Below are 24,402 nucleotides of genomic sequence, written 5' to 3'. Positions count from 1 at the left end.
TGCGACACGATAACTGGTGCTGGACATCACTATAAAATGTTAATAGACTGAAAAGTGTTAAAGCTACGTTACAATCACACACATATGTGATTTCAGCGTAAATTTAGATGAACACAGTTATTTGTGTTGTACAATTATATCATAATATCATTGGGTAAATGATAATAATCTCTAAGCCCAGATCATAATATCATTGGGTAAATGATAATAATCTCTAAGCCCAGATCATAATATCATTGGGTAAATGATAATAATCTCTAAGCCCAGATCATGATATCATTGGGTAAATGATAATAATCTCTAAGCCCAGATCATGATATCATTGGGTAAATGATAATAATCTCTAAGCCCAGATCATAATATCATTGGGTAAATGATAATAATCTCTAAGCCCAGATCATAATATCATTGGGTAAATGATAATAATCTCTAAGCCCAGATCATAATATCATTGGGTAAACGATAATAATCTCTAAGCCCAGATCATAATATCATTGGGTAAATGATAATAATCTCTAAGCCCAGATCATAATATCATTGGGTAAATGATAATAATCACTAAGCCCAGATCTGTCATTCTTAACCTCCTGGAATATCCTTCTCACCTTCATTTTCTTTTTGTTTATTTTTACATGTTAAAAGCAGTAACATTATATTTATTTGCAGCGTTCTGGTAAAAGTCGGTGTTAAAAATGTTTACTAGGTGAAACAAAGATCGATACATGACCAATGTTAGTAGTTTTGTTTGGTTCTCCATATGAAATATATTTTGTAACTACAAGTATGAATTCAAGTAATTATGATTATTTCATTCATTAGAATGATAATGTAGTCAGTAGCCGATTCTCAGACAAATACAGTCTGGAATGCCTGCTTTCAGTTTAGGAATTTCACAGTAAAGGTTCTCTTGGCATGACATCGAACATAACAAATTGCTGATGAAACCAATGTACTGTATTCATCCAGTATATAATTTAAATTGCTGAGAGTCACTTTCCTCACTTTGTTCTTCACTTATATATTACATAAATATAATTAGGGTTTGTACCTTTTGATACTTGTTGCTTGTGTGTTCTATGACTGCAAATAATCTGAGCGTACGGAGATGCATGCTGCTTGCTAAGGTTAAGAGATACCGTCCATTTGGTTAACTTGAAATCGGTTATCTCTTGGTACAATACATACTTTTTTCAGTCAGACAATGAGAAGAAGGTATTCAATGCAGCTCGTTAACGTTACACGTGCGTATTAAGTTGGTGCGATCATGATAAATTGACTAGTAAAATATCATTGACTTCTAACTAAGGAAGAGTTGCTGTTATTCTTTGGTCGTTGTTCTTGGTCTGGAAGACATATTTCGATATCTTAACATGGTCTGCTACATACATAACATAAACGTAAATGATTTCATAAGAACAAACACGATCTACATGGGTAAGTCTAAGCTTTGAATTTATGAATTGTTGGAAAAGCTCATTTAAGAATTACCTGTTATGTATTTTTAAGTCGTGAACACTCAAATGTTCGCCGTACATTTTACCTGTATGAAAATTGAGATGCTTGGCCTCCGAATTATGCGATCATCGCGTAACGTTGTTTTATTTGTCTACGTAACAACTCAATTTACAAACCAGGTGTACTGCAGTTACAGTCATTGAGAAAGGTAGATACAATTATAAAATCTAATATTTGTAAAATCTAATATTTCTTTCTTTTAGCTCTTGTTGTGGATTGAGAGCCATTTTCCTCACACGATATGACAGTAACTTACTAACTAGGGGAGGACGGGGTGGTTGCCACTGGCGCCATGGGTCTTGGGGGACGAAAATCCCTTTGGGCCTTCATCGTCGCCCAGATTGGCATTTACTCTTAGTAGGTCACTGCTATAGGCTATACGTGCTAGTAAAAACAACTAACGACGATAAACTACTGGCAAGCTTTCTCACATATTAACTGGCCGAGTCATAACAGAGACCTATAACAATGGTATTAGTAGCTGCCGCGCTTGCCGTTCAGCAGTCAGAGGTTAATGTTAGGACTGGTCGGCCAGGTGTCCGGATAATGTGATTGGGTGGGACATCATGATAATATTTACGCAATGATGCCCCAGAGCTAGTCATCACTATAAACTGTCACACTGCAGACATCGTAGCTATATGAGTGAAATATTGTTAAAGCTACGTTAAAAATCCAAAACACAAATTCTCACATATTCATATTGGCCGAGACCGATACTCGAACCCACACTGACAGGTGCGATGGTGTTGAGCGATAAAGGCGAGTTCCTTTTATCGCTCGGATACCCAGAGCCCAGTTAAGATTGGGCAAGAGCCTTGCATATCAGAGGCGAATGGTTCCGTAATAACCCTGAAGACACAAGTTTTAATCTCAGTAGAATGGGCTCCTACACACAGTAGCAAAGGATTGGGGGTGTCTGTCCATCTCCACCTCCCGGATTTCACCTCTAAACATGTTTGGCCTACATCCGTGAAATTTAATCGCTGACAACTACATGTTAGCCTCCCCTCCCCCTTAAAAATGGCACCCGGGCACCCTTGCTCGGTAGGGATAAATTTAAAAAAAGTAAATTCTAACCCATATGATAATATATTCTTTCTCACTGGATAATTACACTGTATTATCGCGCATACTCATGAAAATTCCAGGGATAGCGTGTCCCACTCTGTCTGGTGTATAGTTATACCTTGCTATATTAATCATTATATGCCTTGATTTCTTAGTGTGACTATGGAGTGACTGTGTGAATTTAATCACGGAATCGACTTGCGAATGTATCTGCTACGCGCGAATTCTTATAACAGCGGTTATGTTCCATACTTGATTGGAAATGTGTCCATGGCCGAAAGGATGTGTGGTTGGTGCGAGCAAGCAAGACATTCGGTGCAGCAGCTGCGCTACTAGCGTCGAATCTAAATTTTCTAACCTGTTTGATAATATTCTCTCTCTCTCTCAAGATCTTTATGTTGAATTTTTAAAAAAATACTATTTCAAAGTTCAGTCATAATAATATAATTAAAATGTTCTCGTAATGATCTTCATATTAGTGTGAACATTTTATTTCTAGAAAATAAAAATAAAAACAATTTTTAAAATGAAAGAAAACAGTAAAATTTGTTTTATTCCTGTTGTGGGTTGTTATCTATATTATTACGAAGCATGTTTCTAAATCGTGGCAGTCTGGGGAAACAAAAACAGATTTACGACCTCAAAAATGTGCATGTTACAATTTGTATCCATTATTTGCTTCTCGTTCACGTTGTATACGTTTTAAAATGCAGAGTTACATGACGGGAGTATGTTTTTCGCTGTAATAATGCGATGCATATTGCAATATCAAGCACACACACGCACACACACACATATATGATTTTAATATTTTATACTAATTTAAATTCTTTACGACATATGTTGTTTAGTCCTTCCCATTAAAGGAAATGATATTTAACAACGGTTGTTTTCTTTTTTGCCCATTTGAAATGATGATAATTTACAAAAGCATTTACTTTGTGGTCGGAGAAAACAGTAAAAATAAATTAATACAAATATTAGTGTCTCGAACCAGCTAATACTCTAAGAACTTCACTTACACCTTTTTGCTACCTGAATTGAATGATCTACAGTTTCATCCGACGCTTTATTTTAACCCATGTCATTTCGGCTCAGAATCAATAATAATTACTGTCGTGAAGAAGAAAATGCTATATTGAAATTTTGACATCAGTTGAATAATTTGTACATTCTTGTACTTACATTTAATTCATAAACATAAAGGGAAATAATTCGATCAATACCTTACCTTAAACGGTGTTTTTCCCTTGAAAAGTTATTTTTATCTCACATTTTGTCACCTGCTTGGGTATCTAGGTCAAGTTTGTCGAACTGTAGTATTTAAAGTCACGAATACGTAGCAAATAAGATAACAAGGTGAGCAATTATTGCAAACACAGTGGAACAAGCTAGCAGAACCTGTCGTATAAGGCTTTATGTGTGTGATATGTTGCATTATAATGCCAACATTACCGAATAGTCTATCAATGGAATTGATGTAAACAGCACTACAATAAAACCAATACAGCTCTGTTGATATCGATCGAAGAAAACGAAAATACTATCCTCAAAAATGGCGACAGGACGACATGAGTGCAGTATATGTATGGATAGTTTTAAGAATCCTAAGCTAATATCATGTCACCATAGCTTTTGTTACACGTGTCTGGAGGATTATGTACGGGTTAATCTTCGCAACGGTCGATTTGATTGCCCCATTTGCAGAGCAAGTGTGGAATTACCTAATAGTGGAATTTCAGGCTTCCAAAGTAATTTTTACATCGAGGAGACTGACAGCAGTGAGAAATTGTACTGTGACCTGTGTGGTTCTAAAAATGCGGCATGCAGTAGATGTTTGGATTGTGAGGAGAATTTGTGCCAGTCATGTTGTCATGCGCACGAGAAATCGAAAGTTAGTAGGAATCACAAAATATGTGATTTAGGAACGCTAGATTCTAAAACGAAAGGCAAAATTCGGCAACGTATATTTTGTGATCAACATCCAGATGACGAAATCAGGCTCTTCTGCAGAGACTGTAAAGTACTTATTTGTTTCATGTGCAAAGTGGTTAGTCACGAAATTCATGTTACAAAACCTGTTGCTGATGTTGCAGCTGACCTGAAAAAGACCCTACAGACCAAACTGAATGAATGCTCAGAGAAGCTGAGACGTATCGATGTATTTAAGCAAAGGGGGGACGAACTTGATAGATGTATTAATGATGCGGAGAGGGAGGAACTGAAAGCTGTGGAAGATCAGGGTTCAGAACTATATAAAGCCGTTGAGCAAGAATTGGCAAAAGTGAAAACTAGGATAAAAATGGTTTACCAAAATCTTAGACAGCAAAATGCAGTTTACATAAAAGATATGCAAGATGAATTTAAGACGTGTTCGAATGTAAAGGACAATGCGCAAACATTAGTTGATCAAGGGACAGACATTGATATAATAAAGAAAGGCCCCCATCTCGAACAATTAGTTTCTGGAGTCATATCAAAGACCGATAAAACACCTAATACACGTCTTGAGAGAAAATTCTTCTCCCCAGCTGGAATCAAACCAGTTAAACTGATTTCCTTGGTGGGAATGATGCAGGATTCTACTGAAATAAGCCCCGTGAGTATCATTCTCGCTTTGTGTAGTTATAAATCCTTACTTCTTATCTTTTGATAAAAAGTAGAATCAGTTCAGAACAGCTACATTTGCCTTCCTTTGCTGGGTACCTTCCTGCACAGATATTCTTGAACCTCTGTGATGAGTTCTGAACTTTACCATACATATATTGCATCGATTTCAGTGTTAGGATTCCTCGAACATACACCTCATTGCAACGAAAACATAGTAACAGTAATAACCTACATAAACAAGATTCATTTCTAATGGACACAAAGTAGCATAAAAGGGTATCCGATTTTGCCCTTTAAGTAATTTATTAACTTTCCACTCTTCCCACAATTATGGGTTTACAGGAATCACTGTCATCGTGATACTTATATTAAATAATTAGTTTTGTTGAGCCTCGAATGTATTCATGTCCTGGAATAATATGTTAGTCTCGACCAAGAGTCATGACCCGCATACTTTTGAAGTTCAACCAATTATATCACATGATCCAAACAAACAGCATGTTCGTACAAAAAAACCTTGTGCTTAAGGTACACATACCCTTAAATGGAATAATATATATATTTTAATTCATGTATAATATTTTGTACACAATTTATATTTTGTTTAAAGTTTTGGATAGCGTGTCACCATGTAGGCCTCCGCTCGTGATCATAAAGAGGCCACGAAGAGTATAGTTTAGTTTGAAAAATCCAAGATTAGCAGTTTACCATCCACTTCAAAGTGCATCCTCTGTATTGCTATCGCTAATGCAATATAACAGGAAGAGTGTTTCTGGCAGAAATGGGGGGTGCTCTGTCAGTAGAACATACACTGTGGCATCATATGCACGTTGCTAATTAGTGTTTCCGTTAGGATATAAGTATATTTAGATAGCTGAATAAACGGAAAAGCAAACGCACGTGGGATCCGATCAAGCTGATACAAATGACGGTTTGCTTAGGCCATGTGTATATGTCATGTATACACAATAGTATACATCGGTTTTGCTTATATTGCTATAGGAAATAACAACAACAGCAACAACAACCACGTGACTATATCCGACAATGTCCGGTATGGTGTAGCTTACAATACCCATCAGCAAACAAAGAATGTTAACCGAATAATACACTTCAACTTATTCAATTTTGATGGAACTTACAGTGAGTTGCAAAACTCCAGAAAGTAGACATAGGTAAAGAAATGGTTTTGACACCAATGCACGTGTAACTCTTACCACAGGTTAATATCTAAGAAACGTTATTGATTAAAAGTTTTTCTAACAATGTGACTCAGTTTTCATATTTGAAATGAGAAGATGGCAATGACATCACTAACTGGCTTAGTTTTAGATCAGCAGGTAGGTCTCTGCTTTTTATATGACATTAGTGGTAGCAGAGACCTACCGGGCGGTTCTGATTTGATAATGAAACTTTCACCCTGCAATCAGTTCCGATTATTGGACGCTCGCTAGTAATTCATTCATTTATTTACACTGACCTTTGCATGCATATAGTTAGTAAAAATCCCTATTTTTCTACCCATAGCAACAAATTATTCAGAAGACTCGTGGTTTTTGTAACAATCCCTGTCCGAACAAAATATCTGCGTATTCATCATTTACTAAACCATTTTTATACATTGCTGATGCAAGGGTAGAAATCAGCAGCAGCCCAGGGCAAGCGTAACGCTTATAAACTTTCCGGTGAATATATGTCTAGGAACTGACTAATATTTGCAGCAGAACTGCCGATAAGCCGAGCCGTTACTCGTCTCTCTCTCTCTCTCTCTCTCTCTTCATATATATATATATATATATATATATATACACACACACATACATAAGAGAGAGAGAGAGAGAGAGCGTGATCAGGCCCTACAGAGAATTCCAAGTTCAACAAGTTCCCCATTATTTAATTTGATCGCTTGTGGATTGAATTCGTTAACGCATCAATCCAGGTAAAACCTACATAACAGAAATGGGAAAGGTCATTTAGTGGACATCAAATTGTGGTAGCATATGAAAACATTTTTAATGATATTTCCATTTGTATATAGGACAGATGAGAATATTGTACAAAATATAGCGGATCAATGGATATAGGATGGAGTCAAGATTACATCATCAGTTCTTTCAATCGTCTAAAAGACAGTCTATGCGTAAATAGTATACATGGTATTGTGTATATGCATCGCATTAAATTTCATTGTTAGTTAGAACAAAAAAACTGTCACGTGACTATATTCGACAATGCACGGCATGGCATAGCTTTACATATGCATCAGCAAAGAAATATAAGCATCTGAAGATTAATTACAGTTCAACACTCTTATGTATATTTGTTTTTCATTGTTTGTTAGTCTTTTTTCTATCCATCATTATGTGTTATGTTTAACTGTATTAAGTACATGACCCTATCCAAATTCAAGTTCATTGTATTGATGACTGAGGAACTGGTGTTATTTACATTTTGTGAACAAATAATACATAGTATATTTGTATGATTGTATGTTAAATATATGAATCATTATTTTAGTCTGATTCAAGGACATTATGTTTGCCATGTTCTTGATTATACTTTTAGTAACAAGCATTCCAGAATCGAACATTCCACTAAGTAGACAAATGGTTTTCAGAAAATGCGTAAAGTGACCTAGGTAAAATAGAGGATTATATAGTTATGCTTACTTGAGACATTACTTATTCACGATTTAGCAGCATTATGCAGAAACAGTCTTATCCTTGTTTGCTTTTAGTGAAATTATTTATTCAGATCAATGTTAATAAAAATAGAAATGTATAAAATGTCACCATGATTGCCATTTTGAAAGAATTCAGACAAGTTCCACTGACACAAAGGGAAAAGAAAATGTTTGCATTCTTCATTCCAGACAGACTTCATCAATATAAAGTTATGCCGTTTGGGATGAAATATTCGCCTTTTACATTACAACGTTACATAAACTTGAGTATATATGGTCTAGATAACTATGACGCTTACAATCGATGCTATCTACAACGATACCTGGAAAGATCAGTTGGAGCCATTCGAAAATTCTTTGATATAGCCATTGATGCAAATTTGACAACTTAAGTGAAAGTGTCTTTTGCAGTTATTGTTTTACTTTTGTACGATATGATGGTGGACAAAATTAGGTTATTGTGTTACTTTTGTGCGATATAATGGTGGACAAAATTAGGTTATTGTGTTACTTTTGTACGATATATTGGTGGACAAAATTAGGTTAAACCTATATATGATAAGTTCAAGGATATCTCTGAATTCCCGTTCCTTTCATTTTATAGCGACTAGTGCAATTGTCTGGTTTGGCTAGATATTACATGAAATTTGCTCCAATTATTCAAGAATAATGCTTGAGCAATTTGTTAAGTAAAGGTACCATGATTCATCGGTCTGAAGAACGTAAGGAAGCATTGAAAAGTTAGAGGTCACACTTAAGAGTGTACCAGTTCTTTCAGCGTAAAATGTCAGTCAATCATATATATATATATATATATATACAATTGATCATATACTTTGTGTTATCACCTTTTAAATCATTTCAGTGATTTGAAATTATTTGATGAACCAACAATATAACTTTTAAAACCACATTTCATCCCGTGTATCTGTGACAGAGTCTTGCCACTTATACAGGTTTTACGTGCAGGCCTTAAACTACACTGACGTTACTTTAATTTCAATACCTCTCCTTTTTTCATCCATTTCGGGAAAAATATTAAACAGCTCATGTCATGGGTTAATGTTCAGGCCATTTAATTTCATTTCAAGATTTATTGTTGATACAATTGATACTGCGCAGAAGGGACTTGGGTTTCACTGAATCACTTAAATTGAGTCTTACTGTTTCGAGGAGACAGTCATCGATCCCAAAAGAGCTTCAAATTCGATATATGTACAATTATAGTTCATGTTAAAAAATCACTATTATTCCATAATGATGTACAAACATCATTAAACATTGAACTGCTTGCCCATTTTCTTGCATGTTTTCGGTTATATTTTGTTCATCGTTTAAACCTGCAATATCTTTACTTTTTCATAAATCTAAACATGACTAAAATATGTTGCTTCCCAGGTAGGCTCGCTTGGCGCTCAGCATTAAGAGGTTAGTGTTAGGACTGGTCGGCCCGGTGTCAGGATAATGTGACTGGGTGGGACATCATGCTACATGTCTGCGGCATGATGCCTCAGTGCTAGACATCACTATAAACTGCCACATTGCAGACATCGTAGCGATATGACTGAAAAATTGTTAAAGCTACGTTAAAAATCCAAACCACATCACAACACTTCCCAGGTAGCGCCAAGGTCATAAGGTATAGATCACATTAGACTGGTTCAGACGCTTTATATATTATGCATTTCATGCAAGTGATTGTATGGTGGCCTTTAAATCAGGGCTGACTTACATAAGAATTCCATGAGCTTCCTTAGTGTATCACAAAACCTTGTTTAGAAAAGGTTTCATGCAATGGCATAAAGGTGTGTTGTTTTCCTGTGGAAACTTCACCCAACACGCTATATAAATGAACCTAATTTGTCTCAATGTGAAACAAAAAAAAAACACACGTTCAGTACCTTGCATAAATATATACATATACATGCATGCATACATACATGCATATATGCAGGCATGCATTAATGCATACATACATACATCCATACATACACTCATGGTACACGTACGTTAGAGCATAAATATTTACATATAAAATGCGTTCATCAAAAACAATATGCAATGTTTATATTTTGCTCTGTTTGCTGGGTAGTTTGTGTTATATTATAGGAAGGTAATGTTCAATGCTCATATTAGAAAGAATACAGTAACATAAGGATTGCACGACCACCACGACATAGGCTACAGTATATATACCTCTAATGTAAACGCTACCCACTGTTGCCACTCTCCACCTGTACATTGATATCGTGAAAGCGTTCATGCCCCGGCAAGTCTACCTGGGAGCGCTTAGTCATTCAACACCAACTTAGCCTGTACAATATGCTCCGCCCACTCATAGAAACTGCTGCAAGTCTGACAAACAGGTATTTCAATAGAAGGTAAACAACGTGTGTCGAATTATTGCAATTTACTGTCCTATTGTACCGAACTCAAACAGCAATATCATATTAATACATGCTAATGTCGATCAGTTATATCACGAACAAACGTGTGAATCTACAATAAGTCCGTTCATGGTCATTTTAGATATCAATGCGATTTAATATATATATATATATATATATATATATATATATATATATATATATATATATATATATATATATATACATTCAAACGAGCATGCATACACGCACACATATACATACACACACAATCCGTGAAACACATGCACACCTTACATACACTGACAGCAATAAACAAACAATGCCTGTATTCGTAAAGCCACTCATAGTCTTGGCTATAGATGATACTGTGCACGTAGTAATATGACATGTCACCTTATTGACACGTCAACTGTTATATACTGTAAACTGATGACTATATATACGGGTTCATGAAGTTGGATACATTTCGTTTCCTACATAATGCCATTTATATTAGTTATTATAAGTTTGGTGTGATGAAACGGGATGTTCATGTCTCTACCGGCGTTATACCATTTAATGACTGCCTCTTCAAATTCGTTGAAGATTCTTGATTTCTGGGCCAAACGTCTTGTAGCCATCATTGTTCGTTTCCTAGTTATTTTAGTTACGTTGAATGCATGTTTGTCGGAAAGTTGTACTGTTTGATAATCTAAGCTTGGATTGTCAGACCCAGTTTTCCTTCAACGCTCTTGTTTTTGGTTTCACTATATCTTAGCTCTCTCTCTTCCACTTTGTTCCTTTTCGAGTTTCCCTGCCTTATTGATTCAGCTTACATGTAGTGAGAAAACTGACTACCTATATATTTCCAAAAAGAATTTGAGAAATCCAACGTAGCTTTAGAAAGGTTGATACGATTCTCCGACCTTCTGTTTGGCAAACCTACTTCAAATATAATTATATAAATTAACTGAAATAATAACTCGGTTATCAAAAGGCAGATCGATAGTTGGATTAGCAGCAAACGATAAGCGAAACCCCTTTTTCGTTTAATCATTATTCACAGTTTAGACATACTGGTGCCACGAGTCAGAAAATCGAACATTCCACTCGTGAATGTTTTCAAACTTCAGATAATGCGTTGTCATTTCAATCAGATTCGAGGTCTTCGGACTGTTACACTACTTCGATTATGGACTGTACTCAAATAATTAATGTTCGGATAATATATGTAAAAATGTATATACGCATAACAAATTTAGCCCAATTGTTCCGATAATAATATGTACTTTGATGGGTCGGATAGTTCAACCATTACGATACCCGACTTTATGTTTGGTAACATCAATAGGGGGTGTGTACTTGGGTCTGATAGTTCGACCATGATGATACCCGAATCTGTGCTTGGTTACATCAAAATGGGGTGTATAGTTTGGGTATGAGAGTTTACCATGATGATACCCCACACTATACGTGGTTACATCAATATTGAGTGTATACTTTGGGTATGATAGCGATAATACAATGATGATAGAGGACTCATAGTCTGTGCCTAATTGCAACAATGTGCGATGTTCTTTTCGTATCATTTTCTTGACCAGCATATCGCTATGTAATATTATTAGTTTGTTATACCTTCATATCTCTCTCGCTGTCTATCTCATACGCTCAGACACACAAACGCAAGTAAGATCTTCTTTGTGGAAAGACCTTCACTCAGTGCCATTCACAGGGCGAAATCTTATTGGAGTCCCTACACAGACTTAATAAATGGACATTTCAGTTACAATCACTCATGGTGTTTTGATATAATATGCTAATTACAGCAGGTTGTACATATTGATTTTTCTAATTTTGTTGATTACGAATATTCACAAGAAGACAAATTTATTCGTTTTATTAACCAAACACGATCTTTGGTTGGTAGGTTTATATTTAACATCAGGTGCAGCACTTTCCTTGGGGTATTTTTCCATGGAATGTGCGCGATATGCCTTTTTCGGGCCTGCCCGGGCTAGCATCACTGCCACAATTCTTGATATACATCGTGCAATCAAATAACTGAGCTACCGGGGCTGAATTCACTTTACTTTTCTTTCAGTTTAGGTGATTTGGTCAGGCCTCAATTTCTAGAAATGGAAAGTAATTTATTGTATAGAGTATTGAAAATAAATATCAACAGCTGTTCGTATTTTGTCGATGGCATTATGACAAAAAGAACACATCTTACTAAATGCAAATATTACCAACTGAATACTTGACAAATGAATGATATATCACCTTTTAGAACATGCCAATATAATCAATCCAAATATCTTAACCACTCTTCCGGTGTTTTGTAGTTCCTTATTATTTGTACCTGTTTTACCCAGTCCTATATAATTCAAGTAGAGCATTATTTTATGTTCAGTCTTTCTTCACCTCAAATCTAAGTCCCAGCACAAATTGTCCGAACAATGATAGCCATCTCATATCCAGTCTACAGGCTAACATTGTTTACAACATTCGTGGCGGTGCGTTAAACGGGCAACATTCAAAGTTTTTATTGATGGCGGAGAAACAAAGGGACAACGATCAAACTCGTTATTGATGGCAGGGTAATGGGGGCGGGGCGATACAAGTCATCATTGATGGATGGGCACTAAAAGGACAATGTTGATGATCATCTCTGGCGGCGGGACATTCAAGAGACGACAGTATGGTTTTAATTGATAATGGTTGTAGAGAGAACAACATTGAAAATCCTTGCTTACAACGGAGCATTCAAGAACCAACTTTCAAAGTCATCACTAGGAACGGGGCATTAAAGGGGCAACGTATAAAATCATCATTAGGTAGAGTTAATTATTTAAGGTCAATTTGGTTATTCCCTCTTCCTTTTCTCTCTTTATCTCTACGATCTTATGCAAAGTTTCTATGCATATACTGTGTGTACGTAAGAATATGCTCAGGCTTAAAAGCCTTCATTTGAAGACAAACAACATTAATTTATTTTGTCGTTGTTAATATTATGTTTATTATATTCTTTCAGGAAGAACGGGAAAAGCCGTTACGAGTAAGTATAAATTAAATATGAAAGGATATTATACTCTCATTCAATAAGTACCCATCATGTAATCCAAGAAGTTCTGTATAATGTCAACATGATGTACATGTATAAATTTAATATACATACATAAACCTGTCACTAAAATACGATGTTCTTCTACTACGACACATACATTTATCTGGTTCACGTGTTTTTTTATACTTAGGATTAAATGTCAGTAACTCCATTGGGGATTATGCGTTATTATAATGACTTACTTTAGCGAATAAATACTAAATGACACCATACTCTGCATCAAGGCACACTCGTTTTTCTTGCCAGGAGATGATAATGAGATTTTGATGATAAATTGAAGGAATATTGTTCTTTTTATAGAAAGATATATGTAGCATGATTAAGCTTCCAGTGATCATTTCAACAAAACAATGTAAAGATCTGATAGCACACTCATTTTTAACTTTGCAATAACACGCATATACGGCATTTTCCCACATATAAGGCAACACAGATCATGTTATCTCCATTTCAGTACTAATTGTTAGGTTTTAAAGTCTCTACATCATGTTAAACACGCAAACTGTTTTGTTTGTTAGTCCCCATTCAAGCGGTGAAGTCGACAAGAATTAGAATGGCTGACATGAGGGAATTCAGTTCTTCATACAACGTATATTTCACCTCATCTATGCTAGTTATTGTTGTAGCGTAGGTGCTGATCAACACGGTACTCCTGCTGTTTTCCAGATTAAGTTGTGAAGTCATTAGGCGATCATTCATATCCTTGGGAAGGCCGGTACGATTGTGCACTACAGTAGACTTCACGCATACTTCTCAACGTTTTTCACTCTTGCGATCAATCCAGCGGCACGTATAACCACCACCAATTTCCGACTGCTGCCCCACGTCTGCTAGGCGAACCTCACTCAGCTCTTCTATGTACCTATTTGTATCTTACCAGTTCTCTAGTAGCCATCGAAGTCTGTTTCTCATGTAGATATGCCTTGGTGTTGTCCAAATTAATTCGAATATTGATGTGCTGAATTTCAATACCATCATTTTGTTTTCTTTTTTGTTGATGTTTGACCGTATGGATGTGACCTCCGCCAGCCGCGGTAAACTGGCGTGGTTGGGAAGAAGCAGGCTATATTTAAGCTTTTCTAGTCAATTACGCGTGCTATGGAGAGGAGCAGAGTGATCTTGAGAAGGGCTGCCCTGACACTCAGGGTGATGACGAGTTCCATTGCTACCTCGGTCTATTAGAAAGTGATACTATTATCCGAGCTACATATGTGCAGGTTCGTGACTGCAGCTTAAATATTATCCTCACTTGGTGTTTTTTTCTCTTCTCCGTCTCCACCGGACTTGAATTTGTGAGGAACGGGTTTGACGCTGTGACATGCGCTTGGCTTGCATTAAAGTGAGATAGAGCTGTTCATTTGGTCATCCTCATTATATCGTCCTGGCCTATCTGGATCAAGTAGAAAAACGTAATCGAGACAACTCGAGATAAGTCTGAAAACATTGGATGGTTATGGCGTCTTTAGTTTCTCGCCACGATCACGTTCCACGACCCGTTGCTGGCTTTGTATTTCTGACTTCTCAACAAGTTCGAGGTTTCTTCCGTGCAATGTGCCGTGTCCAAACTTCAAATACGTAGATATATATATATATATATATATATATATATATATATATATATATAATCTAATTAAATTAGGGTGTAAGGCCCTTACCTGGTTTAGCCCGTCTCCCAAAACAATTTGCAGAGCTTAGCCAGTGTTCCATGGTAACATCTTCTTGTAGCCACATATGAGAGCTTAGTGCCAAGTGGTGACTCAAGGTAGATAAACAGTCCTGAGAAGGACACACCTTGTCATTCAACCTGAGGTACCACCCATCTCTGACACGCCATCTATGCACACAACAGCACGCACATACAAGGACATAGCAAGTTAAAAATTAAACAGAAGGAGAACTAAATGTGAGAAAAAGCATGATAAGACTTACTGAGAAGTATATACAATATGTGGTAGAGTTCTGCTAAGTAAAGTTATACACTGTTTATATTTGTGAATATGTACATGTGTATCCCGATTTCATTAAAACCGAAGTTGAAACCTAATAGACTAAGACATGTTTACCATTTCTAATATGTTTGCTGTGTTATTTCAGGAAGAAAGAGAGAAATTGGAAAGGGTAAGTACAGATCAATCGGAAATTGACATTCTACAGTCAGTAAGCAAATAAAAATTAAGCAGTTTGATAATTAGTCATTAATAATATACGCCAGCGATTGCAATCAATGTTAGTATAATCCAAGTGTTCATTTTACCACCACCCCATACAAGTATCATGTCATCTCTTATTTAATAACAACTAAATCATATCAGGTCATACTACGTTATCTCCGTGGTCTAAGTTGGTGTTTCACTAGGGCTAAAACAATGTATCGATATGCCTATGCATTAATACTTTAGCTGTAACGATACACATAACGATGAAAGAGATGGAGAATCGATACAAAGCCAAACTTAAGTTACTTTGTTCTTCAGCAGTCATGAATAATTATTATTATTTGTACTTTTTATTTTTGAAAACTACAATTCATCTGAAACAGCATCTGCAGTCACATAAACTCTTTGTACTGTTAAAAACGAAAACGACTAATGATAATTCTCGCTCGCCGTCTTCAAATTAACATAAAGTGTAATGGGTTGTAATCTGCCTCCCCACCCCCATTTTCATCCTTATTATCTTAGCATAGTAGCATTTCTAGCATATAATATACATTCTGAACGTGATTGACATATATAATGAAGTGCTTTGCTCATCATTGCATAACCATATTTACTAGAAGTTATACGTTGACTGTATCATGTCTGCTGTGTTAGATCTGAACGCTACACTACCGGTATGTCGTACTGTGAATTATGATAAAATGAATTCGCATTGGCGGTTATGGATCCTTCCGGTTCAGGCTGAATAATAACCACCAATCAGAAAGTATTGTAGCTTATCCCCTGCATGACAAACATGAAGTACTGGCAAGGCAACATGGAAATGTCGCGCAAGCATCACTAATTTATAAGTAAAGTAATAAAACAAAAATGCCTTCAGGTTGTGCAATGACACGTGTCATGCAAAATTTATACGAATTCGTAATCTTGAAGAACAGCGATGTGTGAGACCTCCCGCAAATTACTTTAAAGTTCTTCATATCAAACTGTGCTCGGCAATGTATACAGTTTGTATTGAACCATTTTGTCGAGACATCTCTTTCTCCGGTTGGCAACGGTTAACACATATGATTTCTTCAAGCATGACATGAATGGCTGTCAAACTGTATTTGATGGTGCCCAATAATAAGCATTATTATGGCGTAGTTTGTCCCCTCCATGAAAGAAATTTTACAAATGCGCGTTTAAACTATAGCTACATAGAGGATCCAAAGTGTGTGTTTCCAGGCGTGGTTCAATACGACTTCGTTCGGGTATTACTGGCTTGTGATAGCAATGATGACAATGAGTTCTGATGTATATCGATTATTGGATCTGGGAAAATGTTAAAGCCAGTGCGTGATTTTGAGCCTATACATGGTCTTAAATACGAGTGAGATGTAAATGTTGCATGGACAAAATTAGATGGCATGACTGTAAATCTCCCTTTCAGCGGTATTTTGAGATTAAAGTTAGAAAGGGCAGATTAGGAAGCCTAAATTAGAATACCTTCAATTTAAAAGTAATATGCCATTTTATTTCTTATCAATCGAATTACCCATGCGGATCATATGCTGTAGAACCATATATCCATATCTCGCTTAAGACAAACTGAACAAATAAAGGTAATACATTTAGGAATTAGAGATATTTAGTTTGAATATCTCTGTCTGTACAAGCAGCGTTGACATTGATGGACTAAAAAACCAAATACAGAGTTAAAGAGTACAGTAGGCACGCAACTACTGATTCAGCAAAGTTTATATTAGTGAAAATCCTATTTTGGAGCAGATATTCACGAAATATAATATATGTAAACCCCGCAAAAGTGTGCATAACAGTCATACAAGTCAGTTTACCAACATTTTCAAACTCACAAAGCTAGCTATGTATAAGCCTCCCCAGAAGGAAGCTGAGAAAATATGCATACAAAGATAAGGAGCAGATTATTTTCAGAACTGATTAGCATATTAATGCTTATATAAGCAGAGTGAGATGTTTTAAAGATGTTGAATTCAGCAGAGATCTAAGAAAGTGGAGCAGGAAGAAAGAGAGTTATTGAAGTGTTAGGTACATATTGAACTATATCCGCTTCTTCATCCCGTCTTCTTTTCTAATCTCCCTTTTTTATTTGACAAAGGGAATGTCCCACTTAAGAAAATATATAGTGACAGTATATCCTTAAATTGAGCATGGGGAACAAATGTGGAATTTATATTTATATAGAGAGTTATATAACAATTGAACGAACGTGCCAATGGAATAAATGAAACTAACACAAAATCAGTGATGAGGCAGATTCCAAACGGCCAAGTTTATCAATAAGCCTAACTTAAAAAAATTAGCATTTGACTGGGTCTATCAGTAGTTTTCTTTCTTCACTAGCAAACACAAGTACCTCTGGCAGCAGCATTATTTTGTATCTGCGTGAAGTACAATGGGATATATTTTGTTGGTATCATCCTCATTCCCATGACCGGATTTGTTCTAGATCGGATTTTCTTTGCATGAAGAAATTGCAGTATTAACAGATTATAATGTCTTCTAAGCTTACATTAGACACGAACATGGTAATAAGATGTTTTCAAAGAAATCAAGCTGTGAAAAAACATAGGGCATGGTAGCTAAATTGAATTAAATGGAGCCACCACTAAATGGGCCGAAAACATTAAATAAAACTCACTGACAAAACTTTAGGTAGCATGTTTGAAAGCAGTTGTGTTATTTTGTCATCGATGAGACTTGATTCGACTCGAAATGCATAAGAAAATGTAATTTCTAAATTTCAACATGAACACCCATTCAATGATCTTTTAGACCTTTGTTCCAGGAAATTATATTTAGTATGCAACTTTTAGAATTATAAAAAAAATAAATGCATAATATAAACGATTGAAATGTATGCATCAAAAAGTTCCGTATCTGAATCCAAATTTCCAATTTTGCTAGAAATTGTCCTACACTTACAAAATCGTCTGCTACCCAACGTGTCAGTTTGCCGCTAGAACGGGATTCTCAAGACTATTCTCCGGCTCATAGTCTGTTTCTAAATTCTTTAATCATTTACATTATATCCTATTAACTGTTGTTTTCTTCCACATAATAGCTTTTTTATATATAAAATAATGAAATTTACTAATGTTTTCACAAGATTGGTTTAGTTTGCTGAATGTATCTTGCCATTTATTATCAATGTTACGTTGAATTTTGTCAAACTAGCTATAAACCTGACCTAATTACTCGATTGGATCGCTGACAGAAACAATCCAGAGTAATATACTTCATATCTGTCTCGCGATGGATAAACATTTTATCTTTTCAAAGCTTTGCACATAATATACCGATACATCGCGAGTCATGAAAACACGGAGGTTGTATCCCGTGTATCGAAAATTAATATTATTTTGAACAGAATATTATGTAACAATTGCCTCTTTTCAAACGATAAGCATTGCAGCAGCTTATATTTGTCAGTCTGTCGAATTCGGTATGCGTTTTGCTTCAATATTGGTGAGTGAAACCTTAGGTGCGCAGAAATGCCCGATAATAGTGTATACCGATAAATATTGTACCGCTGGCTGTGCATTGTGACTAATATCGACACGGATGCAAGACATCCTCATAACTATGAACTGATTTCAAGCAGTACAGGGCCCGTCTAAAAAAGCGTGAGGATATGACATTTTGACGATTTAACCACATTTACCAAGTTAACATCCTTAGATCACAAATAAGAATATGATGATGTTAACCAATCTGAACGAACAAATGCAAAATTACACCCATAAAACCCTTTGTATGCGTGTATCTTTCTCATAGCTTATACACATCCAATATATCGAGACCGTAAGCATATATAACAGTTTTTGAAAGAAAGCGTACTAGTAATATGATCTCCAGATTTGTAACAATCTCAGTCAGTCAGTGTGTTTCGCGTACTTTTTAAAGTGTGATGCGTCTTGTCTTACGATTCGTTAATGGTGATTTTATGTACATATTTTGATATACACACATAAATATTTCAAACTGTGTCTTTTAACTCTATTTGTTTCTTTGCAATTGACATATCGCGTTTTAAGCATCACCTTTGTACAAAAAGTTAAAATAAAGAAATTAACAACCTAGCGAAATGAGAATTGTAATATGTTGGTAATCGAAACAGTAAGTAGGGCTGAAATTCCGAAATAAGAATGGACTATGTCAGAAAATGACACAAGTCCAAACAAATGCGAAAATTGCCAAAAGAAAGGGCTTACACTTAAAGCACTACAAATGTTACGAAAATCATTTGGATGTTTGCAGAGACTATACAATCGTCTGTGAAACGTTGGATACCTATCCAAAATAGTAATAAGAACACAAATTTTAATATTGTGCAATATTTTTAGCAGAGACTGAAATTAATCCGGGGAAATGTAAAATATTCGTCAATACTAAGAGGAGTTATAAAAATCCAAACCTCATATAGACTATAGGAGTCTGATAAATTGTGGAACAATTTGAAAATGTTGTAGAGGCGAAACGGAATACTAATATTTTGAATTATACTGAATTTAGAAGAAAATTAAAGGCAATTTGCCCCAAAGTTAAAATTTTGTAAAACATTTTTTGGCAAATTAACGGAATCATTTATAGCACAAATAAAAAAGTGAGGTATTTTGTTATAGAAAATAAATACATTATTCAAAACTTCGGGAATGCATGTCACACATATTATTGATTTACTAAAATTGGTAAAGAACGTTTACAGTTTTAATAATGTTTTAAATTATTAAAGACATGTATACAAAAGTAAAATTTTAATCAGATTATTATTGACCAACATTCACACTTCCCAGTCAATTAAAAAGTGTAAAGTGAACCAAAACATTGAGTCATCTTCTACCCAACACCTACATTTGCTATCCAGTACCGACATTCAGCATGCCATATTTAAAAGAAATCAATGAAAGTGTATTTTCTGTATATTATCCATAACAAAAGTAGAAGTCAAAATATATATACACTTACGTGATTACGTGTATTCTCTTAAAATAGGATGACGTTGAGATTTCCTATCACATCACATAAATCAACTGTTCAGCTATCTTTCTGATTGGAATACCTTCACTTGAATGGTTTTCCTCTTCTTGCCTTCCGCTATGTTGGCCTTTAACATGAGTGGAGAGTCAGTAACCCTGTTGGAAATGTACTTTCCATTTGCGCTTTGTTAGTCTGTGACGAAAGGTACAATATGTTGTGATTTTGCAATCGTCATAGATAGGGAACCAAATAGATTCGTTGTCTTGGATCGAAGAGTACTCTGGTTATACGTTAGAGATATATAACCAATTAATCTCAAACTTGAAATGCTCCAAGGATAAGCCAGAAGCAAAGCGACGACAACGCCATTTGTCAATATTCACTTTCGAATTAAATATACTATATAATTTATTTGATACATATATTCAATATATTTTTCAATCAACGCTCTAGAATAATTTTATCAGAAGTTCATAATCACTATGAAATTTGAAGAAAACGTGACCGGCCTATATCCTACACGATCTACCTCCACTGGGTGGGTGGGGGTTAAGGGGAGAGTTAAGATAAATCAAGAAATATTTTTTGTAATGTTTGAATTTTGTGACTTTATGACATCTCAAATGAAACGTAATGTTTAAAGAAATCCATATCCTTAAAGTTATTTGTCTTTATGTTTTAACATATTATTTAATGTCAGAACTACATATATCAAAAGACCGCTCCGGTGGCCTAGTGGTTAGAGCCTCCGCCTCGGATGAGGGAGGTCGTGGGTTCGATCCCGGCCGAGTCATACCAAAGACTTACAAAAACGGTACTAACAGCTGCCTCGCTTGGCGCTCAGGTTTAAGAGGTTAGTGTTAGGACTGGTCGGCCCGGTGTCAGGATAATGTGACTGGGTGGGACATCATGCTACATGTCTACGGCATGATGCCCCAGTACTAGACATCACTATAAACTGCCACATTGCAGACATCGTAGCGATATGACTGAAAAATTGTTAAAGCTACGTTAAAAATTCAAATCACATCACAACACATATATCAGATAATACACCCTTTCAAGAGACCAAAACCTCAACTATATAATATCTATCACGCACTGTACTATCCAAGGCCCATAGCACACCAGATTCATGATGTTGGAGTGCCCAACACCCAGTTATATATCATCCAATTTAAAGTTGGCTATTATTCAACTCTTTCACTACATAGAGAACACTGGACTGACGAATATCCCACACTTACTAATCAATATGCTTACTGAAAGAGCAGCTAACAACAAGTTAGCTACTATCCAAGATGCTCAGGTTTGCTACCTAACAAAAGGGGTAGAACAACTAGTACAATTAGGTTTCTTATGTTCTTTCAGGACGAACGGGAAAGAGCATCAAAAGTAAGTACAAATTCTTATGAAAGAATATTATAATCTGACAAAATGAGTACGAATCATGAATTTTAAAAGATTATATTAATATACTCCTTCTCACTTTCCTTTATGTAAACAGAGGATAAACTTGATATTACATTTTATTATTTTATTTTGTCTTGCAATAATATCTTCTCGAATTCATGGCTACAAGTAAATTAGATTTGTTATTATTTATTGTATGAATTAAATAGAATAAGACAAGTGTTAATTACATGCAGTAATTGCTTTGACAGTTTTGTAATTTCACGCTTGATACATGCTCTTATTTATATGTTATTTTCAAAATAAATACAATGTACTTAAACGAATCGTTTCTGCTATAGTGCATCCTCTAGCGTCCTAAGAGGGATTAGCTATATAATTCGGTGTCGGAAAAATAATGTTTTAGTCAATTACTGAAGAAAAAACATTGACTTTTGTAGGACTATTGCTTTAAGGAAATAAGCAGGTGAACACTCTTTGAATACGTTATAGTATCCTGAAGAGTAAAACATTTTGTTTCTCTGCACACCTTCTCGAACAATCTTTATATTATCCACTGTACGTCTTTAGTCGTATCAGCTTTAGTGGCCATTAAGTGATATCCAATTTATTATATATGCAAGGAGTGAAACAAGAACAACGTACGAATTGGAGAAAGCAAGAAAGGAAGTGTATTAACACGCTTGTATACTATTGTATTTGATGTAATTCGCATCGAAGTATACTAGTTGTGGTATATGAAACACGTCATTGGAAATCTGTATTTCTGTCTGTTTATGTGTCAAAGTGCCAAATTATGTACTTTTATCTAAACAATTATAAGTATTGTGTAGCGAAACACTTTTCGTGTCGTTAATTTGTATCTTTTCAAAAACACCAAAAGACAAAACGAGAGGTGAAATCCGGAGATTTAAATACGATACAATCACTATAGCAGATTGGTACTAACTATACCTAGTGTAAGTAAATCTTTTGAAATAATGACATGCACCGTATTTGCAGTTGACAATATGGTCATGATCAGACACACTCTCCTTTGAGAGCAAATTAGTGTAGTTTACATCACTCTCTTTATCACATTTATTACATTCTTTTCAGGAAGAAAGAGAGAAGAAGGAAAGAGTAAGTATTAATATATATGGTTTCAGAAAATAACTACAACTTTTTACGTTGTTATCAGACTGCTTTCGACCAATAAGTAAAACAGATGTATTGCATAAGGTTCTTATGTTATTGCTTTCATTTCATAAGTATACATGACGCATTGCATAAAATTATTATACGTTCGCTATTTCGCATGCATTTACTAAGAATAACAAATTTCGAATATACCTCATCCTCTACGAATAAAAACAATGTCGCCAATTCCTGCCTCATGCACGTTCCATAATATTTAAGCATTAATATTGTTGTCTAAAAAGATCTAAAGAATGGAGAAAAAAATTCTGAGTTCATCATCACAATATTCGTATCAATTAGCAATCAATTATTATTGTTATATCCTTGTTTTCCTTCTGATTCCTTATATCGTGCATTTATTGTGTTTGTCCTAAATGGAAGTAAAATTATACTTATTGACAAAATGGCGATCCTTAGTTCAATGAATACATTAAAACTGACACTCATATCAATGAATGACATATACTTTTATTTGAAGGTGATTTTATTATGATATGGTATTGTCTCCCCAACTGCCCATTCTGTTAACATATAACCATACATTCTATAGTATCAAGTGAATTGTAGAGAAGTACATTAGTGTCACTATGTCCCTACTGTTTACCGTAACTGGGCGTGCTTAACTTTAATCATTAATTCAGGCTGATGACATCATCCAATATATCTCATGATTTTGTTCTGCATTGTCAGATTTAGATACAGGAACCTGTGATAGAGAGTGGTGCGTTTATTTATGTAAATAGTTAATATTAGTTTTTGAAAGACGTTTGAGGTTTAAAGTTTAAATATTTTCAACCCAAATAAACGCTGTTAGGATGTGATGTGATGTGATTTGGAGTTTTAACGTAGCTTTAACAATTTTTCAGTCATAACGCTACGATGTCTGCAATGTGGCAGTTTATAGTGATGTCTAGCAATGCGGCAACATGCCGCAGACATGTAGCTTGATGTCCCATCCAGTCACATTATCATAAGACCGGGCCGACCAGTCCTAACACTAACCTCTTAATGCTGATCGCCAAGCGAGGCAGCTGTTAGTACCGTTTTTGTAAGTCTTTGGTATGACTCGGCCGGGGATCGAACCCACGACCTCCCGCATCCGAAGCGGACGCTCTAACCACTAGGCCACCGGAGCGGTTACGCTGTTAGGAACCCGCTACGCAAATAAAATATAAATAAATAAAATACCCCTTAACAAAACGCACATAGAAGAAAACACAATACAATAAAACCAAAGAGCAACCAACATAGTTCACTGCCATGTTTCTTCTGCTATGA

General features: G+C 35.5%; 1 protein-coding gene and 1 long non-coding RNA gene across 2 annotated transcripts in view; both read left to right on the top strand.

Moving 5' to 3' along the window:
- The first annotated feature begins 3,920 nt into the window (after positions 1–3,920).
- On the top strand, positions 3,921–13,318 carry LOC149784203 (protein meiotic P26-like). Its single transcript, XM_089932957.1, has 2 exons — positions 3,921–5,185; positions 13,280–13,318. Exons 1-2 carry the CDS (start codon positions 4,142–4,144, stop codon positions 13,316–13,318), a joined length of 1,083 nt encoding a protein of 360 aa, XP_089789083.1. The 5' UTR covers positions 3,921–4,141.
- A 2,147-nt stretch (positions 13,319–15,465) lies between these two features.
- LOC149784202 (uncharacterized) overlaps positions 15,466–24,402 on the top strand; it is a 31,775-nt gene continuing 22,838 nt past the window's right edge. The window contains exons 1-3 of the long non-coding RNA XR_016414111.1: positions 15,466–15,490; positions 21,904–21,927; positions 23,044–23,067. This is a non-coding gene — a long non-coding RNA (uncharacterized LOC149784202). The remainder of the gene's footprint in view (positions 15,491–21,903; positions 21,928–23,043; positions 23,068–24,402) is intronic.

This window comes from Sinohyriopsis cumingii, chromosome 14 (assembly GCF_028554795.1).
Source record: "Sinohyriopsis cumingii isolate HCF-2022 chromosome 14, ASM2855479v2, whole genome shotgun sequence".
Classification (NCBI taxonomy): Eukaryota; Metazoa; Mollusca; class Bivalvia; order Unionida; family Unionidae; genus Sinohyriopsis; species Sinohyriopsis cumingii.
Note: the sequence above shows the minus strand (reverse complement) of the source record. Positions and strands in the feature narration are given on the sequence as shown.